Below are 22,019 nucleotides of genomic sequence, written 5' to 3'. Positions count from 1 at the left end.
ATTAGTTTATTCTTCTATTAAATAAGTTGGTAAATTACGTGGTCCCTCTTTTGAAGTTTTACAAAATGGCACTCCCTTCCAACATGGACATAATGAAACTCATCCCTTGAGATTTATATAAATGTGGCATTTAAGTTCATACTCTTGTTTTTTGATAATTCAATAGAAGGGATATTTGAAGTTTTGAACCCTAGATATTTTTGTTTGAAATACTAGGAGATGCCAATTAGTTATAGGTGATATTGATATTTACTATGTTATTGAAGTGGTTACTACTCATATTCAATCTAACATCAATTTATAAGCATTTTAATAGCAAAATAGATAAAAACATTAATGTAATCCTTAAGATTTATATAGAAATATTTTTTCAATACCCACCTTTTTGAGAAAAACATATCATTAGTAGAACTTGTTAGGCTCTAAAAGTTTAGAACAATTGGCAAATCATGAGCACAAACTTGTCTAGGTATAGATAATAGATTCTATAGGATTTATTAGACATTGCTCAAGGTATTACAAGTTAGAATACAAGAACATACAAGCTGCAGAATGAAGAATTCGAAATAGGCCAGGTTCGACCGATCAAGAACAAGGCTCGACTGATCGAGAATCGCATTTGCAGAATTTTAAGTTCTGCCCATTAGCCCAAACTTGTTCGTTTGAGGCCCAAATCGTGATCTGCTTGTTGCAGTATTTAAAGGACATTATAAGCTAACCCTAGTGGTGGTTTTTAGAGAGAGAAGAATGCATCTTGTGCCTCCTATTGTAGATCTAGGGTTTTTGTACCTAAATCTCTCACAAGTCTTCTACCGGTATTATTTCTTGAAGAATCTCAAAATTCGATATTGTAGAAGTTGCTGCCATACAAGATCAACAACTGGTGATTTGAAATCTTTGAGTCGGATCTCAAAGTCATAAGTGTGGGAGCTTGTGTGCTGCAAATTCAAGAGAGAGAGTTCGTGGATTCAGAGCTTGCACATGATCGTGTTAGTAAGTTATTACTGGAGGTAGCAATAAATTTAAGGTTAAATCTTTTGTCAAAATTTCAATTCTCTATTAGTGGATTTGTTTACCTTAAGAATAATTAGGTCAAATCCTCCTCAAGTTTTTTACCTTGAAACGGTTCGTTTCATTAGTTTTCTTGGGTAATCATATTTGTGGGTTATTTACTCTTCCGTTGTTATGCATGATATGATCTTTTACAGTTTAACCTATATCTCATATTTAACCTAAGTAAACGCTTGGCTAATTCATTTTTAAGAGGTCTAAACAGACAAACAGAATATTTGTTTATGATCTCAATATGCAACGATAATAGTGTTAGGTCTAAAAGAAAATCAGTAAAAAATTGACACATTAATAGTTTGTAAAAATATACATTCCTAGCATTACTTCTTTTTTGGTCTCACCAAAAATTTACATTTTGGTCTCAACCTCTGTATGTTTCACTTTCCCCGTTAACTCCCCACCCTGAATTCCGATCTGAGGTGAATAGTTTTATATATTAAAAAAAAAAATTGAAAACCCCAGCGACATCATTTGCGAAATTTGGGCATGAGAGATGAAAGTAGCCAATATAAAAGGAAAAGGATGGAAGAAAAAGAGGAAAAAGTTGAACCGAAAGTTTTTTTTTGAGAAACAGAACCGAAAGTTGAAATGTCTGTTTTCTTAGTAAATTCTACAAAGTCTTTCTTGCCTTGTTTGACACTTTTACCGTTAAAAGTTAAAACTACTCCCCACCCAAGCGACAGCACTTGGAAAATTTGTATTTGGACACAAAACGTAAAAGTAGTCATTAACTAATTTTGCTAGGGATAAAAAACAAGAAAGGAAGAAAAGGAGCAAGGGAGACCGTTAAAAAGAGAGAAAGAAAGGGAAAAAGAAATGGTGAAAGGAAAATGTTGAACCCAAAGTTAAGTTGTGTTTTCTTAGCGAATTCTACAGAGTTTTTCTTCAGTACGTGGTCAGAAAAAAATTTTCCCATTTCCTTTCCCATGACTTGAATTGACTTCTCTCCTTAAAAAAAGAAAAAAAATAAAGATTGCGTTCCGTTAAGACATTTGCTGATTTTACTTTTTCTTTTTTTTAATTTTTTTTTTATGTAACTTTTAGGCTTATTTTTCCACTATAATCAATATCTTTGAAAAAATATCAGCTACTGAAGGCAATTATCTATTTGCCATATCTAGTTTGATTCTATAATCCCAGGTATATATAATATACTGCCACTCGTTGAACTCAGCTTCAATCCGTCTAGCATTAGAATGACAACGAAAATGGAATATACACCTATTGTTTTTTTTCTTTTTCTATGAAACTCATTTCTTCCACCTTTGTCAAATGTACCAAAAGCATTTTTTTTAACGACCATCCCAACCACCCACCCCATGAATCAAGCGACTTTTAACTCTGCGACCAAAAACGCAAAAAAGAAAATGGAATTTTTTAAAAGAATAAAATAAAAAATAAAGTTGGATTATTGATATTATTAGCTTTGCTCTCCTATCTATATATCTATATCTATATATCTATATATATAATAATAGGTGAAGCAGAGAGAAAATTCAATTAGATTTCAATTAAATTCTCAATTTTGCGCCACTTGTCCTAACCAAAACTCAAAAAAAAATCTAATTAGATTATAAATTTGACTCCAATTTTGTGTCATGTATCTTATCTAAATTTTCTAATTTTTGTGCCCAAATAAATGATGCATTAACATTTAACATGGAAGTCAAGAAAATCACAATGATAATGCTCATTAGTCTAAACAAAAACATCTTACCTACACACTTTTATGGAGATTATAAATTGGACTTCAATTTTATGTCATGTATCTTATCTAAATTTTCTAATTTTTGTACCCAAATAAATGATTTATTAACATTTAACGCGGAAGTCAAGAAAATCACAATGATAATACTCATTAACCTAAGCAAGAACATCTCACCTGCACACTTTTATGTGTGATCTCAATAGAGTCTGGAGCTCTTCTAATCCCACAACCAGAACCAAGGAGTTCAAAAAGAAAGACTATAAAAGTAAAACATCATCTCCTCCTAATTCCATATCGTCATCCCATGTCTCCTCCTCTCTCAACCTCCACCAACTGGATCCACACACTACCCTCTTCTCCTCCTTACGGATTTCTCAGAGTAAGGCCGAGTTCAAACACAATGTTCAATCCCATTCTTCCTTCCTTCACACTCTCATACATTAGTGCTTTATTGGCACCTCCAAGAGATTCCAAGCTCAATTATCAGTTTTTATTTTTTAATGTCCCTTTATATATTTTAAATAATAAAATGCAATATTCTCTTTTTTTCTTCACTGTAGCATCACTTAAATAATAAAATGCAATATTCTCTTTTTTTTTTTATTCGTTGTTTTATCTAATGCTATCCTATGTATGATAAACCAAAAAAAAAAAGACCAATAGCATTACTTAAATAATAAAATGCAATATATATTTTTCATTGTTTGATTTAATTCTATCATCCGTGTGATAAACCCCAAAAAAAACAAAAACAAAACAAAAATAAAAAAATTGGCCAATAGCATCATTACAATTAACTAGTCCCATGCGGTAGCACGGGATTACATACTAGTTCTAATTAATAAAAGGGAATTTTAATGAATGTCCTAAAAGTATTTGTTAATTAACCATTTTTAGAAACTTTTTATAGGAAAAGAAAAAAATAATTGACTTGTTTGATAGCTTTTTATATTTTTTATAAAAGTGGTATCAAAACTTCCTTAAAATAATTAATTGATTAATACCTTAAGGGCATTTGTTAACAATAAAATAGACCAGTCAATGTTACCTAATTCAAATTGAACGTAGATGCAAGACAGAGTAAATATATATGATAAGATAATATATAAATAGAACACATTCCAAAATTTACTTAGACTTTGACGTTTCTAATCTATATTCTATATATATTACTAAAAGCTGAAGCGTAGCGTTTAATGCTATTGCTCTCATGTTGTGCCACATCAGCTACCATGACATTTTTAATATATATATATATATATAATTTTTCCTACAATTTTAAAATGATTTTTACAATTTTCAACCTTATAAATACAGTCCACTACTTATTTATTTACTTCCACTATCACCCTATAATAAATCCAGCCCACTACTTATTTATTTACTTCCACTATCACCATATAATAAATCTGTATAATTAATCTAGCCTACCTCTTATTTATTTAGTTCCATTATCAAGGCCAATCCAAAATCTTTTCAGTTCAGCTTTAGGGTTTTGTGTGAGCTTTTTTAGCTTAAAGGAAAAAATAAAATAAAATAAATAAATAAATAAATAAAACGTTGAAACCTTTCAAGCTTTATGTTTTTTTTTTTCAATTTTTCTATAATTGTTTTTAACATTTATTTTTTTTAATATTTACATTTCTCCAACCTTTCTCTCTCCCTTACCATTTCATCTCCCCAGTACTTCTTCAATCTTTCTCCCTCCCTTACCTTTTCATCTCCCCACTATCCTCTACATTAATATTATTCTTCCATTTTCCCTTCATCTTCCTTTATTTTTGTCTCTTCTTATACACACCATCTTACTATAAATTTGTCACTATCTCCTCACAAAAAAAAAAAAAGGTACTCTCTCTCTCTCTCTCTAAATTTTTTGGTGGATTTTTTTTTATTTTTATTGCATCTCTACTTTAGGTTGATAATTTTTTATATTCCTTAAAACTCTATTTTGGGTTAATGCGATTTAGTTTTGTTTTTTAAATTGTTGTTGTTTTTATTTATTTATTTTTTTTTATTCTCTTTGATTGTTAAATGTTATCCTATTGCGATCTAAAGAATTAAATATAGCGTACAAAAATATAATATTATTCTATTACATAGCATAATTTGGATAATTTGGTATTTATTTTGTTACATAGTATGATTTTTTATAGTGCTCAATTAAGATATTAAACTATGAGACTTTACTAATTTTTGTTTATTTTCTAATCCTTTGTAGTGGACAAAGTAATTGTAATAGTTGTATTAGAAGTATTCTATAATGCCATTTTTTTAAAGAAAAGCAAAGGTTAGCCAAACAAAAATAATTGGATATGTGACAAATTGCAAAAGATATATACAATAATTGTTTATTTGATAATATGTTTTGAGTGGCTGAAACTATATTTTCTACTAGGAAAATAATTTTAATAGATTATCAAAAACAAAATTTTATCCTAATATTGGTTCAATTAATCATTGTAAAGTTTTATTAATTTTTTTTAGTTTACATTTTTTTGGTGTTTTAGATTGTTCCTATGTTACATATATGATTGTTCCTATAATAAATAAAAATATAATTATGAAATGCATTACTCATTATTAGATTAGTTTGAATTGTAAAGAAAAAAAATTAATAAAACCACCATAAAAATAATTATCATGTGCAACGCGCGGATCCGCGACTAGTAATAAATAAAAGGAAAAGCAGAGTAATAATTAATAATAAAGATGTCTTCATTTTCAAGGTCTTGACACTTTTTAGACTCTTACTTATATTAAACTATTCTACAGTACTTCACCCAAAGTTTATCTAGTTTAGACGGCAGACAATGGACATGCAGTGAAACTAGCTTTAGTGAAAAGGATGTAACAATTTATGCTTGATAAGGAAGAATCATAGCAAGTACCATGGGCTTAACCTGTCAGCTTCTGGTCAGGCTGACGAGCCAGTCACGACGGACGTTGAGGACTCTAATACGCTGACGGAAAAAGACACACTGACAGTAAGGGAAACCCAAGACAAGCTTAAGGGCTAATTATGTTCAAAAATGCTGACAGCCCTTTATCAACGTAGGGAACGAGACAAGCCAACGGGTAAGAGGCCGACGGTTCCAATAAAACCTTTACTTGGCCACCACGCTCAATGATAGATTCCTATAAGGAAAGGACTCCACAATCTACGCTCATAAGGATTCCTATATGGAAAAGACTTCTGCTCCAAGGAAGAAAGGTCAACCCCCTACTACTATAAAAGCCCCAATACCTTTACAAATCGAGGTACGCATAATTAACTCCTCTCTAGCACTCTAGAGTTGAAAGAAGTTCTAACTTGACCTTCGGAGGGTATTTGGCCGGCTCCACACCGGTGCTCTCTGTTAGGTCCTCTTTTCTTTGTGCAGGTGTCGTTTCAAGGGTACGAGCATTGTGCAACTCACTGCTGATATTTTCGGCATCATCAATTGGCGCCGTCTGTGGGGAAACGGTCGTAATTAAGCCATACTATCGTTTCCCGGACTAAAGGGTTGCATGGTACTCACTCGCTCAATGGCGACTACTAATGACGTACAAGGAGAGGAACCACCCACGACTGCCCTCAAGAGACAAGCTCGGATCCTCAGTGCCACCGTGGAGCGTCTCACCAAACAGAACCTCGACTTAGAAGAACAGCTGCGCCAGAAGGATGCAGCACTAAATGACCAACCAGAAGATCAGGAAGGGACTAGCACTCCAAACAGGAATCAGGAGAGACCTGAGGGCAGCCACGCCCCAAGCAGGCCGGAGAGGCAGCACATAAGCATACCATCCCTCACAGATGCGACTCCACCACATATTGCTGCCGAGATGCAGGCAATGAGGGAACAGATGGAGGTCATGATGAACGCCCTCAAGGGGCGAGTCTCCAGTGATCTTGACGATCTAGTCAACCGTACCGACTCGCCCTTCACTGTGGCTGTGAACTCCTTCCCCCTACCCCACAAGTTTCGCATGCCGAATATAGATAGCTATGACGGGGTGAAGGATCCTCTGGACCACCTGGAAACTTTCAAAACCCTGAGGCATCTTCAGGGGGTAGCAGATGAGATTATGTGCAGGGCCTTCCCCACAACACTCAAAGGCCCCGCAAGGGTATGGTTCAACCGGCTGACGCCCAACTCTATCAGCACCTTCAAGGAGCTAAGCGCTCAATTCACTACACACTTCATTGGGGGACATAGGTATAAGAAGTCCACGGCATGCCTGATGAGTATCAGGCAAAGAGAGGACGAGACGTTACGATCCTACATAACGTGCTTTAATAAGGAAGCGCTATCGGTTGACGAAGCCGACGACAAAATACTTGTAGCGGCCTTCACAAATGGGTTGCGAAAGGGCAAGTTTTTGTTCTCCCTATACAAAAACGACCCGAAGACCATGTTGGAAGTACTCTACAGGGCTACTAAGTATATGAATGCTGAGGACGCGTTGCAGGCCCGAGAAGAGAAGCCAAGAAAAAGGGAGAGGCAGGAAGATGCACGACCAGACCAAGGGAGAAAGAGGCCCAGAACGGGAGACCGAAGAGACGAAAGGCGTTCTAAACCTCCGGGAGGGAGATTCACAAGCTTCACCCCACTGACTGCCCCAATAGATCAAGTCCTAATGCAAATTAAGGACGAAGGGGCTCTGACCTTCCCTGGAAAGCTGAAGGGGGACCCTAACAGGCGTTCCAGAGACAAGTACTGCCGCTTTCACCAAGATCACGGCCATGACACAGCCGATTGTTACGACTTGAAGCAGCAAATCGAGGCCCTTATAAGGCAAGGGAAATTGCAGAAATTCGTAAGCAAGGAAAGAGCGGATCCAGCACCTCTAGAGCACCCTCCCCGATGAGACAATGACCGTCCAAGACCTCCCGTTGGTGACATATGAATGATTGTAGGAGGGATGGCTACTAGGCCGTCCAAAAAGGCTCGAAAGACGTACCTCCGGATGGTCCAAAACGTCCAGTTGACGAGTCCAGTGCAAAATGTAGCCCGAAGGGAAAGCCCCGTTATCGAGTTCTTGGAAGAAGACGCGCGACGTCTTCACCACCCGCACGACGACGCGCTTGTTGTCAGCCTACAGGTTGGAGACTACAACTTGCATTGGGTGTTGGTCGACAATGGCAGCTCGGCAGACATCTTGTACTACCCGGCATACCAGTAGATGAAAATCAGCAGGGAACAACTGGTTCCGACGAACGCCCCACTTGTCGGTTTTGAAGGTGCAAAGGTGTTTCCGCTGGGCGAGTTCACGTTGGCTGCGACAGCAGGCGACTACCCCCAGCAAATCACAAAGGACGTAACGTTCCTCGTAGTTGACCATTCGTTTGCCTATAATGCTATCCTAGGGCGACCCACCCTCAACGCATGGAAGGCGGCAACTTCAACTTATCATTTAATAATCAAGTTCCCAACAGAATACGGAGTCAGAGAACTACGTGGGAACCAGATTACCGCACGCGAATGCTACGTGGCCATGATGGAAATGGATGATCAACTCCAAACCATGAGCATAGAAGAGCACCGGAGTGCGACGGAGCCAGTCGAGAAGCTTGAAGAAATACCCCTGGACGATTCCATACCTGACCAGACAACAAGGATTGGAACCCTTGCAAGTCCCGCAATCCGGCGAACACTTACAGCATTCCTCAAAAAGAATCAGGACGTATTCGCCTGGAGTCACGAGGACATGCCAGGAATAGACCCTTCCGTCATGGTGCATAAGTTGAATGTGTCACCATCCTTTCCGCCCATCCGGCAGAAGAAGCGGGTCTTCACCCCAGAACGGGATCAAGCCATAGCCAAAGAAGTCTGCAAGCTACGAGAGGCAAATTTCATTAGAGAAGTCTACTACCCCGACTAGCTAGCAAACGTAGTGATGGTCAAGAAAGCTTCCGAAAAATGGAGGATGTGTGTAGACTTCACCGATCTAAACAAGGCATGCCCTAAAGACAGCTACCTTCTCCCGAGAGTCGACACTCTAGTAGACTCTACGGCTCAACACCAGCTGTTAAGCTTCTTGGACGCTTTTTCCGGCTACAACCAAATCGAGATGCACGATGATGATCAAGAAAAAACTTCCTTCGTAACCAGCCAAGGCCTATTCTACTACAAGGTAATGCCGTTTGGTCTAAAAAATGCGGGCGCAACATATCAAAGGCTTATGAACAAGATGTTCGCACGGCAGATCGGGAGAAACGTCCAAGTATATGTAGATGATATGCTGGTTAAAAGTCGAAGGGAAGAAGATCATTTAGAAGACCTCAGGGAAACGTTTGACACCCTTCGCTCTTACAACATGAAGCTTAATCCAGGGAAGTGTGCCTTTGGGGTGACGGCAGGAAAATTCTTAGGATTCATGGTTTCCCAGAGAGGCATCAAGGCCAATCCAGACAACATCCGGGCTATAATGGAGATGGCACCACCAAAGAATGTGAAGGAAGTACAGAGCCTCAACGGCAAGATAGCAGCGCTAAACAGGTTCGTCTCCAGGGCAACAGACAAATGCTTACCCTTCTTTCGCACGCTAAAAAGGTCTTTCGAGTGGACCACTGAATGCCAACAAGCGTTTGAGAAATTGAAGGCTTACCTTTCTTCCCCACCACTGCTGAGTCCCTCGCAACCAGGAGAAGAACTCTTTCTCTATCTCGCTGTCTCCCCAGCCGCCGTCAGTGCCGCCTTGATCAGAGAAGAAGAGAAAGTACAGAAACCTGTGTATTACACTAGCCGGGCGCTACGAGGAGCTGAAGAAAGATATCCACCCATGGAAAAACTTGCTTTCGCGCTGGTTACAGCAGCACGCAAACTGAAGCCGTACTTTCAAGCCCACACGATTATTGTCTTAACTGATAAGCCTTTGCGACGGGCAATGAGCAACCCAGAAGCTGCCGGGTGCTTGGCACTTTGGGCCATAGAATTAAGCGAGTTTGACATCCAATATCGCCCGCGGACCGCTGTTAAAGGGCAGGTCGTTGCAAATTTCATAGTAGAGTTCACGAATGGTGAGGACAGGGGGGCAGAAGAATCCCCGCAATGGAGCATACATGTAGACGGCTCCTCCAACAGGCAGGCAGGCGGAGCCGGCATCGTACTACAGTCACCCAAAGGAGACACGGTAGAGTGTATGGTCCGCCTTGAATTCCCTACCACCAATAACGAGGCGGAGTATGAAGCTTTGATAGCAGGGCTTGACCTCGTAAAAGCAGCGGGAGCCGAAAAAGTGATCGTTTACTGTGACTCCCAAGTCATAGTCAACCAGATAAGTGGGGAGTATGAATGCAAAGGCGAAAGAATGAAGAAGTATCTGGACCAAGCAAGAAGGAGGATGAACGAGCTGAAGGTCAAAATTATACAGATCCCCCGGGGAGAAAACAAACAAGCCAACCGCTTGGCCAAAGCCGCCTCAGCCGTACACATGGCCACCATTGGTAATACACTCTCCTTCACACAGCTCTCTCCACTCATAAATGCTGTCGACGTACAGGAGCTCGATCCCCAAAATGATTGGGCCACGCCGTTAACCTCTTTCTTGAAGAACGGCATATTGCCGAATGATAAGGAGGCAGCAAAAAAACTGAAGGTTCAAGCAGCAAGGTTCGTCCTCATAAGAGATGTTTTGTATAAGAGAGGTTTCTCCCACCCCTACCTACGATGCCTAGGTCCTGAAGAAGCAGATTACGTCATGAGAGAAGTGCACAAAGGAATCTGCGGAAACCACTCAGGATCAAGATCGCTAGTACACAAGCTAGTACGAACTGGGTACTTTTGGCCAACAATGCAGAAGGATGCCGAGGCTTATGTGAAGGCCTGCGACAAATGCCAAAGGTTCAGCAACGTCATCAGACAACCACCCGAAGAACTCACCCCGATGACGGCACCATGGCCGTTCACTCAGTGGGGGTTGGACATCATGGGGCCGTTCCCTACGGCAATACGACAACTGAAGTTTCTAATTGTCGGCATTGACTACTTTACGAAGTGGGTGGAAGCTGAAGCCTTGGTCACCATTACAGAAAAAAACGTACGGAGCTTCGTTTGGCGATGCATCATATGCAGGTTTGGCATTCCAAGAATCTTAGTCTCGGACAACGGGAAGCAATTCGACAACGACTCCTTCAAGGACTTCTGCTCACAGTTGGGGGTACGGAACCACTACTCCTCCCCCGCCCACCCCCAAGCCAATGGACAGGTCGAAGTCACAAACCGGTCTTTGCTAAAAATTATCAAGACCCGGCTCGAGGGGGCAAAGGGCATATGGGCTGAAGAGTTGCCGAGCATACTATGGGCCTACAAGACAACAGCAAGGACACCAATAGGAGAGACACCATTCCGACTAACGTACGGGAACGAAGCAGTCATCCCAGCCGAAGTCGGCCTTACAAGCTACAGGGTGCACAACCATGACGAAAAAAGGAATGACGAGGCCATACGTCTGCAACTTGATCTGGTGGACGAAGTCAGGATGGCAGCAGAACAAAGGCTTGCACGGTACCAGGACCGCATGGCCAAGCATTACAACTTCCGGGTCAGACACAGAGACTTCAAGGTGGGAGACCTCGTTCTAAGAAAGGTTATGGGTGCAGCAAGGGACCCCACCCAAGGAAAGCTCGGCCCAAATTGGGAAAGACCCTACCGAGTTACGGCGTGGCAAAGGAAGGGCACCTACCATCTAGAGACACTGGACGGACGGAAGCTACCACATCCATGGAATGCGGAACACTTACGGAAGTACTACCAATAAGGACGACGACACGAAAAGCAACAACACCTTTTTTGGAGTACACTAAGACTTATCGATTATCTTTTTAAGTTTTTACTACAATAAGCCCAGTGGGCAGTTTCTTCTACTTATGTTTTTGCTACAATAAGCCCAAAATGGGCAGATTTTGTTTTCGGACTACTTTTTATACTAATGCATGACAATGAGAGTTTATTCAGAATTACTGAAGTATCTACTTACAAGTTCAAGTTCACAAAACGTGAACGGCCTTAAAACCTAAAAAGACCGTAATACTTAAGTCCACAATCGTCTCAGCTCTCAAGCTGACAGTCTAACCAAAAGACCAAAGAAAAGTGGTTGTCCACAATCGTCTCAGCTCTCAAGCTGACGGTCTAAACCAAAAGACCAAAGAAAAGTGGTTGTCCACAATCGTCGCAGCTCTCAAGCTGACGGCCTAACCGAAAGACTGAAAAAGTGGTTAAGTCCACAATCATCTCAGCTCTCAAGCTGACGGTTTAAGAAATGACCAAGTCCACAAAACGGACGAGCCAAAAAGCTGACGGTCTAAAAAATGACCAAGTCCATAAAATGGGAAATCAGTTAAACCGACAGCATAAAAATGACAGAGTCCATAAGATGGACAAGGCGATAAAAATTGACGGTCTAAATAAAATACTGACGGAGTGCGTAAACCGATAAACTCAGCCATTAGATTGACGATTTATCAGTCCACAAATGGACAGGTCTATAAGGCAGATGACATTGTCACGAGACAATAGGATTTTGCCAAAAATTTCTACAATCATTAAAGCGAAACGGTCAAAAACTGACGGATTTATTAAGCAGACTACACTAGAAAGCTCAAAGTTTAAAACCGACGGTTTAGAAAAACTGACGGTACACAATCCTGATTTCGTTCTTTCAAATTGAAACATACAAGTTAAACAGGCCAAGAAAAAGTAGCTACATACAAATAATCAAAAGCGACGGCGTTATAAACAAATCGAAGCCCAAAAAGGCATTTAAAAAGCTGTCAAAATATTACACATTAGGGCCCAAAGGGCACTTAATAAAGCTGTTTGCTACATAAATAAAAGAGAAGGGAAAAATGTGAGCTACAAAAATAAAAACCGTCGCTTAAAAATTTTCTACATAACAGAAGGGTCCTCTCCGTCAAGCAGCACCACAGGAGGAGTCGCGGCAGTGGTTGGAGGGTTCGCAGCAGGTTGGGCCAAGACAACTCCACTACTTCCATGTGGGGGAGAATCAACCAAGTCGTCAACACCAACAGTGACGGCATTAGTAGCAGGCGTCATAGGCTAAGCGTCGTCCAGGGTAATCCCAGATAGGTCCAGTTCAGGGAAAGCTGACGCGACCTGTTTGAGACAGTCATCGAATCCCGTGCCATAATAGCCACCACAAGAATCGATGAAGGAGTCTGACGCTTTGAATTTCTTAACGGCGTCAGCCCCTGCCGTCTCCAACTGACCACGAAGGGTCGTCAGCTCTCCCTCTAGCTCGCCCTTCTGATGGCTCGCCTCTTCCAATTTCTCCTTTACCTCTTTCAGCTCGAGGTTAAGTGTGCGCACCGCCTCCTTATACTGAGCCTGCTGGTCTCGCATGTTAGAATTATGCTTGCTAACACGAGTGACGACCCCCTCCTTGGCCACGCACCGGTCTTGCAGCGCCTTCACACGAACCAAGGCCTAGAAAAATATACAACCGTCAGTTATCAAAAAAGAAAGATTAGGCACGTCAGTCAAAAAAGCTGACGGCTTACCCGCGAGAGATCGAACAAAGCTGACGACCCCAGTTCTTCTGTCCCCAGCTGAGCGCAAGGATCTATATCCGTCGGCCTTATGAGGGATTCAATAGTCTCGACGGCAAAATCCTTATGCGTCAGCAGGCGATGGGGTCCCTGCAGGACGGGACCAGAAGAGGTCATAACACCCTTCCCTGCTCCACGGCCCAACTTGGGGGGCGACTTCCCAGGAGTGACGGCTAGCTTTTTTGACGGACGAATGACTACCCCGTCAGTTTTCCTCTTCTGGGAACCCTTAATGATAGTTTGGGGGGCAGACGTGGATGTCGCCTCCCCCTTCGCCTTCCTTTCCTCCCTCTGACGGGCAGCGGCAGCCCTGATCCGTTCCTTAGCTACGTCCATTTCTGCAAAAAAACGCATAAGGGAAGCTGACGACTAAAAGTACAAAGAGTGACGTAACGAATAGGTCAAGGAACTTACGGTGACGGGAAAACTCTTCCAATTTGCGAGCTTCAGGCGTCGGTTTGGGACCCCCGCAGTACGTGTGAAGAGTGGTAATCAGGTCCCGGCACGATCTCTCTTCTATAGGTATCTCCAAAACCCGACGGATAAAATCTTCCTGCTCGTCGATTATTGATGGACTAGTGAAAGCTGAAAAAGAATAAATTGGCTACGTTAGTACCTTTTCAAAAATAAATTGAAATAAGTAGCAAACTGACGAGGATAAAATCTGACGGTTAAAACCTAACTCCCTAGCGAACCCCCAAGTATTGTCAAAACAACCAAAGGGTATCGTTTCCCACTCTTCCTGACGGCACACCCAGTCCGTCCCTTCCACAAAAAAGAACCTACTCTTCCAGGCTCTATTGGAATCTGGCATCTCAGACACCAGCCTCAACTCCTTTTCCCTGACGGCAAAATGATACATCCCCTTTGAAGAAGAAAGGTGCTAGGGTCTGTAGCAGTAGAAAAATTCATCCAAGGAAAGCTGACGGTGGCCTCCTCTTAGACGACCCCACAGTACCTTAGCACTAATAAAGATTCTCCACGAGTTTGGAGCAATCTGATTGACGGATATACCAAGGAAATCAGCCAGCTGACGATGTAAAGCCGTCAGAGGCAGTCTCAACCCGGCGGCAAACATGGCATCATACATGCCAACATCTGCAGTTCTTCCCATATAACATTTCTCACCCTCCCTAGGCAGACGGATAGGAATATGGTCGGGGATTTGGAAACGGGTGCGTAATTCGTTAAAAATTTTAAGTGTCATCTTTGGAAGGAACTTATTCACAGCCCAGTCCTTGGGAAGGATGAAGGGACGACTACCTCCAGGACTTCCAGAAGCCCCTTCATAAGACTCCTCGTCACCTTCATCCCCGTCACTATTTCCCTCTCCTACCCCAACCTCACCCTCCTCGCCTACTTCTTCCTCCTGGCCGCCGTTTCCCTAACTTCCTACTTCCTCGACGGGAGTATGGGCTGACGTCTCCCTCTCTGACGACCAGGAGGAACTCTCAGACTCACTACCTGAGCCTAAACCAAACACCTCGTCGTAGCCCGCTCCTTCGCGGACCGACGACTGGTCACTCAACGCGTCACTCGACATCTACCTACAAGTGACGGGTGTAAACTAAGCACCTACGATGACGACCTCACTTTAAAGAAAATAATTGAAATAGTGTGCAAGGAAAGAAAGGAAACTTACAAGTTTTCCAAGAGTAACGGTTGAAGAAGTGACGACAAAAATGTTGGCAGTGCTGACGGAATATAGGCGACGGATGTGCTCTCCAGGAATCAGTGAAAGTGAAATAGTGAAAATGGGGAGAGGTGGGCCATACATATATATAAGGAAAACGCACGGAAGACGAAGCGACGCCCTCATCCAGACGCGGAGCCAACCCGAGCACGCCACGTGTCCTAGCATTTAATACTGGGGTGTCAGCTTTTAATTACTCTCCCCTGGCCAAAGCAGCAGGTAACGACGAATGAAAACTCCATAACCCGTCAGTTATAGCTGACGGAGATATGGAGTAGGGGGCAACTGATAAGGAAGAATCATAGCAAGTACCATGGGCTTAACCCGTCAGCTTCTGCTCAGGCTGACGGGCCAGTCACGACGGACGTTGAGGACTCTAATACGCTGACGGAAAAAGACACGCTGACATTAAGGGAAACCCGAGACAAGCTTAAGGGCTAATTTTGTTCAAAAATGCTGACGGCCCTTTATCAACGTAGGGAACGAGACAAGCCAACGGGTAAGAGGCCGACGGTTCCAATAAAACCTTTACTTGGCCACCACGCTCAATGATAGATTCCTATAAGGAAAGGACTCCGCAATCTACGCTCATAAGGATTCCTATATGGAAAAGACTTCTGCTCCAAGGAAGAAAGGTCAACCCCCTACTACTATAAAAGCCCCAATACCTTTACAAATCGAGGTACGCATAATTAACTCCTCTCTAGCATTCTAGAGTTGAAAGAAGTTCTAACTTGACCTTCGGAGGGTATTTGGCCGGCTCCACACCGGTGCTCTCTGTTAGGTCCTCTTTTCTTTGTGCAGGTGTCGTTTCAAGGGTACGAGCATTGTGCAACTCACTGCTGATATTTTCGGCATCATCAATGCTTTTTACGTCATTTCATTTGGAAACTTAAGATTTTATATTATTATTTCCACATCATATAAAATACAAACTATTTAGTATTTACACTAATCTCTCTAAATGGCTGAAAAAAGGTTATAAAAATTTCTTGAAATACTTTTTTGAGGTTTTTCCTCAAAGCTCTTTTGTGTAGTGAACTTTTCATTAGCCATCAGATTTTTTACATACGACATTAGCTTATCAGGTGAAAAATCAAAACTCATTTTGATGCTATTTCTATAGTGTTTTATAGTTAAAACTTATTGCTTATATCTTATGATATATATACTTTTATCTCTTTAAGATTTGTTTAATTTATTGTAGATTGTCTCTCTTATTTTCTATTAAACAAGATTTTATCAACTATGTTAATTATTGATTACTTGATTATTACCAATGATTTTTCATTATATATATATATATATTATAAAAGGTAGAATCTTATGATTTTTTATTTGATTTGGAAGGTCCTTCTATCCAATAAGAAATGAATGGTATATTTTATGACTAAGACTAGTTACATTATAGTTCTCTTATACTCAAGTCTCTCCAACTTGAAGGAGGTAGAATTAGATCCTAAATCTCTAATAATTCACCAAGTTTTTGAGATGAAAAAATTGAAAAGTCCTTAGAACTTTCTAAACTGATGAATTTTGATCTCATCAATTTAAATTTTCATGTCTACATGAGTATATTAAAAATGAATAAATAATAATAATAATAATAATAATAATGAAATTTCGAAGTTTAAAACTTTGCACAATTCCTTAGACAAACCCCAAGTTCTACATGTCCCATTGAGCCTTAAATCTACCACTTGCGCTTATCATAGAAATGACCTAGAATACTCCTTAGACAAAAAAATCACACTCATACGAAAATAGTTTTCTGATAAAAAAATCACACTCATTGGTCCCAAATTTCTAGACGTCATAAGGGAGTGGGTTTTAGTATGCTTACATTTTTTTGAAGGATCATTGTTTCAAATAATATTAACCCCACCCCCACAAAAAAAAAAAAAAAAAAAAAAAAAAAAAAAAAAAAGAACAACAAACAAACAAACAAACAAACAAACAAAAAACAAACAAACCGTAGTAATTACCCATGTGAGATACACAATACATCTTAGTACTTTTTAAATTTTTTATTTTTATTTATATTTATTATTATTTTTTTATAAATACGATAACAGGAATTTTGAACGCAAATGTTATGACTCTAAACAAACAAACAAACAAACAAACAAAAAACAAACAAACCGTAGTAATTACCCATGTGAGATACACAATACATCTTAGTACTTTTTAAATTTTTTTATTTTTTATTTATATTTATTATTATTTTTTTATAAATACGATAACAGGAATTTTGAACGCAAATGTTATGACTCTACTTACATTTAAATTCATTTATAATTGAAAATAATCAACCTAACGAAGATTGATATGGCCCTTCAATCATGTGTGTCATTCTGTTACTCAACATTTTGTCTATAGTTTGCATGGAGAGAGAGAGAGAGAGAGAGAGAGAGAGAGAGAGAGAGAGAGAGAGAGAAGTCTGCCCTTGGTGTACATCAGACACAAGTTTACGTGGTTTTGACGTGTCCACTTCAATGTGAAAATGTATCCCAAAATGTGCTATGAATGCCATTGTTGGCTTGGCTAGCCTCCAATACAAGACAAAATTTTGAATTAGCTCTCTCTACTCCCTACTCTCTATTGGAGATGGTGACTGGTGAGACAAGATGCTGCAGGAATGTCTCAAAAATCTTGGGACCTTTTAATTTGTCAACTTTTCTTAGCACAAGCTAGTTGGCTAGTTCAAATCAAATGGAAAGGAAGAGCCAATTATATTTTCATCACCATTTTAATGCGGTTTTCCTCTAGTTCTGTTCCCTCAACATTCTCAATTTCTCATTTTGAGTTTAAGGTTTTCAAACTCAATTGGAAATGAAGAAATTCAAATAGAATCTCACATTGACAATATTGATTAACGTTGTATTATTGACTGTTGCTTTAATAGTTAATACAAGCATGTTGATTTTCTCTCTTTATATTAGCACCATGTTTCACTTCAATTTAATCAGGGTAACTAAAATTCATTTTATTTTTCTAATTTTACTTTAAATCGAATCTTGTAAGTTTTAATATTTTTTGTTAAGTACCACATAAATTTGCTACTTATGTTTAGTTTGTCCAAAAAAAGGATGTCACATTATTTTTGTAGCTCAAACAAAATAAATAATTAAAAATAACACGGCATAATAAAAATAACATGGTATCATTTTATTGGATGAACTAAACACGTGTATCAAGCTTATGTCGCACTTAACGGAAAATATGAATGAAGGGGCTACTGATACAAACAAAATAGAATTTTAGAGGGTAAAATTTAAATTCTAAAATTTTGTGGTGTAAAATCTAAAAATCTCTTAACTTGAGAAGTGTAGTTTGTAATTCAACATTTATTTAATTCAGGTTTTTCATCAAATTCCATTAAAAAATGCTATTAAATATGAAATTAAATAATGAAAAAAAATTATTTACACCTTTTGTACAATTCTCACATTGAGAATTTTTATTTTAATGGCAATGTTTTATCCTATGAAATAAAAGAGAAGGAAATATTTTAACAAAATTGGAGGAATACCCGAATTGAATAAAAATTTAAACATTAGATGACTCAATTGAACAAAAATAAAGTAAAAAAACTTAAATGAATTTTAATCACAATTTTCATAAAGCCTAATATGTATATCTCATGGGTCCAAAACTGCAAATAGTTGAGCAAGTGACATTTGTGCTACAAGTCATATAGTATAGTTGTTTATCGTTAATTAGCTGCGTTTTACAACTATCCGGTGTGTTTCGAGACTGTTCACTTTTCAACAACTCCTTTTCCGAGAAATAAACAGAAAATGAAAAACTTGAAAATTCTCTCCCGCCAATCCTCAGGGTCCGTTTGGATAGAACTTATGTTACTGAAACTAAAAACTGAAAATACTATAGCAAAATAATTTTTAAATGTATGAATAGTGCCATGAGACCCATTTTTAATGAAAATGTAATTAAATAGTAAAGTTTGTGGGACCCATGAACAGTGCACCCGTGCACTGTTCATGAGTGAATAGTCAAAAGTTGTAGCTATTGTTCATGAATAGTGCATGAACAATAGCCGTAACAGTGTTATTTGCTCCTGAAACGCATGCCAAAAAAAAAAGAGTAAAACGCGCAACCGCGCAAACGTGGAAGCAGAATAAGTGTATCCAAATGGATACTCAATCTCAGTTCAAGGTTCAAAGTCCAACACTATTTCCCTTTGTTTTTTTAAATTTAAATTTAAATTTTATTTTTAAAGAGGTTTATTTATGCTTTGATTGGTTGCTGAGAAAATTTGGAAGAAAAGAAGGGTGAAAGTTTGGTTTTTGGTTTATAAAAACTGCTCCGTTGGGATATATTAGAATTTATGGTATTGAATGTTACATTTATTACTTAAAAAAAGTTGAAACAACATAAGAAGAGGATATTCACATTTCAAAGGTCTGTTTTTTTATTTTTAAAATTAAACCCAGTAGTCTAATTAGGCTTAGCATGCAAAAAATTTTACCATAATATTGAATTAAATAAAATAAAGTAATGCTTTATGTAAGTGGGCACAAAAAGTTCTGAATTTTGAATTTTTATTGTCAATTTTTTTGTTCATTTTGTTGATGAGTTTGAGTATTAATTTTAGGTAGGCTAAAATGCAAAACTCACCCTCTAAGTTTCACCATTTTTCATTTCAATCTGCTAAATTTGCATTTTGTCATTTCAGTCCTCTAAGTTTCAATTATCCTCAATTCAGTTTTTTGTTAATATTCCATCCATGCCTACCGTTAACTTGTCCAAAAACGATGTCGTTTTGCCCGTTATTTAATATTTCATTTTTATTTAATTATTTATTTCTTATTTAAAAAACGTTAATTAAAAATTATATAAAAATAAATAAAAAAACCCAGTCCTTCCCCCATTTGAAGAACACAAACCATTTGAAGAACACGAAATAGAAACCCCACTACCCACTCTTGCCTAACTGCCTAACCCATCAATAATTGAGATCAAGAGGGAAAGAGCAAGATCAAGAGGGAGAAAAAGAGATCAAGAGACCAAGAGATCAAGAGGGAGAGAAGGTATTTCGACAGCTCCGCTCCTGGTGTACTTGGCATCTAGGCTCAAGCCAATCCTCAGCGGCTCCGCTCCAGATGTACTTGACTTCAGCCTAAATACCTCGTCTCCCTCTCGGTCTCTCAATGTGGCGCTTGTGGTCTCAGCCACTAGAGTAATAGACCATGAGGCTAAAGAACCTTGGGTGCTTGAGCATCACTGAGTTGAGTACCTAGGTTTAGTCTGGGTCTATGGGGTTCTTTAACCCGATTTCACAGTGGATTACTTGGTTTATTTCAGGTCGGAGGAAAAGCCTTTCTGCTGGGGTTAGACAGGCGTTAATTGCTCACTTTCTTCCTCACGATCTGCTGGTATTCTATTTCATGTTCTTCAGATGGTTCGTGTTCCTTAGATGGGGATGGACTGGTTTTTTTTTTTTTTAATTAACGTTTTTTAATTAAGAAATAAATAATTTAAAAAATGAAATATTATAATGGGTAAAACGACATTGGTTTTGGACAAGTTAACGGTAGGCATGGATGGAATATTAATAGAAGATTGAATTGAGGAGGATTGAAACTTAAAGGACTGAAATGAAAAATGGTGAAACTTAGAGGGTGAGTTTTGCATTTTAGCATTTTTAAGTAACTAGCTCAACAGCTATTACAGGCTGTTCACATTGCTGGGACAAAAGGAAAAGGATCAATTGCTGTGTTTCTCTCCAATATTTTACGAGCAGAAGGGTATTCTGTTGGGGAGGGGTAGTTCTGCTGCTAGTTGTGTGCGACAACTTTGATCTCTGGCCTGCTACTTCTTAGCCGCAGAGGGTTTTTTTTTTTTTTTCAATGCATGCGTATGTTGCTAAATAATTTCCTTTAAATTTTATTTAAAGGGCTAGGTTCAGAAGTTGTTTGTTTTGGTGAAATTGATTTATTGGGTTTTTTTTTTTTTTTTTTTTAGCTTTGCTATTGGTAATTTTTTGTTGTTAGGAAAATTTTTTGGGGCTTGTTTATTTTGATTTAGATTTAGATTTTAGATCTATAACATTTTTTTATAGCCTTTAAAATGAGGAAAAGTGCTAGACTTATACACTTTTTTTACAAATTTACTGATATGGTAAGTGGTTATTGATAAGTAAATTTTGTGACTATAGTAATACTCTTAAAAGAATTAATGGTATTTTTAAAGGGGGCAAAGTTTAGTTTTATAGAACAAAAATTGCTAAAATTTGTACTACATATTTACTAATATTTAAAATAAAAAAAAAAAAAAAAATTTATGTCCGTCCCAGTTTACGCTGGTTGCAAACCTATGTAATGCATAGAAATAGATAATTATTTTTTAATTGTGGTAAAATATATAATTTGTTCTCTAAAATGTTTTGAAGATAATTTGTTCTCCCTAAAAATTAAACAATTTTTAAAGTTATTTTTCATCTTTCTATCTCTACCAATATATCATTTTACAAGTATAAGTTTTTGTCAGATTGGGGGACAAGTGTCGAGATTCAAATCTCCAAAAGAGAGTTTTATGTACATATACTTAGATTAGGCTATAATAAGATTTAATTTCTATCTTAAATAAAAAAAAAAATTAAAAACTTCCAATTCTTATATAGTTTGAAGTTAGGTGAACAACTTACACTTTAGCTATAATATATTTTTTTTTTCAATAAAATTTGATAAGAGATACACATACGAATGAAAATAATAAATCATTTTTATATAATACTTTTGAACATTATCAATTAATTTCATTGTTATCTTTCCATTGTACAATTTCATTATCTACCATGTCTTTTTGATGAATTGCTCTTTGATTTCTGAGATTTTATATTAATTTTCTGTGATATATTTTTAATTTCCTCGTAATAACTTTATCCAGAAATCTTATTTGAAAATAAGTTTTTTTTACTCCTCTCTTTTTTTCCTTAAGATTTTCATATCCAAATTTTTATTTTTAGTAAGGTTTTA

The 22,019-nt window shown here is 38.3% G+C and overlaps 1 protein-coding gene across 1 annotated transcript; it reads right to left on the bottom strand.

Annotated features, from left to right (window-relative positions):
* Positions 1–12,406: 12,406 nt before the first annotated feature.
* LOC136066237 (uncharacterized) lies at positions 12,407–13,346 on the bottom strand. The gene is made up of 2 exons (XM_065770211.1): positions 13,281–13,346; positions 12,407–13,206 (listed from the first exon to the last, which is right to left on the bottom strand). Exon 2 carries the CDS (start codon positions 13,120–13,122, stop codon positions 12,820–12,822), a length of 303 nt encoding a protein of 100 aa, XP_065626283.1. The 5' UTR covers positions 13,123–13,206; positions 13,281–13,346; the 3' UTR covers positions 12,407–12,819.
* Between the last annotated feature and the right edge of the window lie 8,673 nt (positions 13,347–22,019).

This window comes from Quercus suber, unplaced genomic scaffold, assembly GCF_002906115.3.
Source record: "Quercus suber isolate HL8 unplaced genomic scaffold, Cork oak 2.0 scaffold_123A, whole genome shotgun sequence".
Classification (NCBI taxonomy): Eukaryota; Viridiplantae; Streptophyta; class Magnoliopsida; order Fagales; family Fagaceae; genus Quercus; species Quercus suber.
Note: the sequence above shows the minus strand (reverse complement) of the source record. Positions and strands in the feature narration are given on the sequence as shown.

Excerpts from the sequence above, each read along its gene's own strand:
- LOC136066237 (XM_065770211.1), bottom strand. The coding sequence starts at position 13,122 with ATGCGAGACCAGCAGGCTCAGTATAAGGAGGCGGTGCGCACACTTAAC.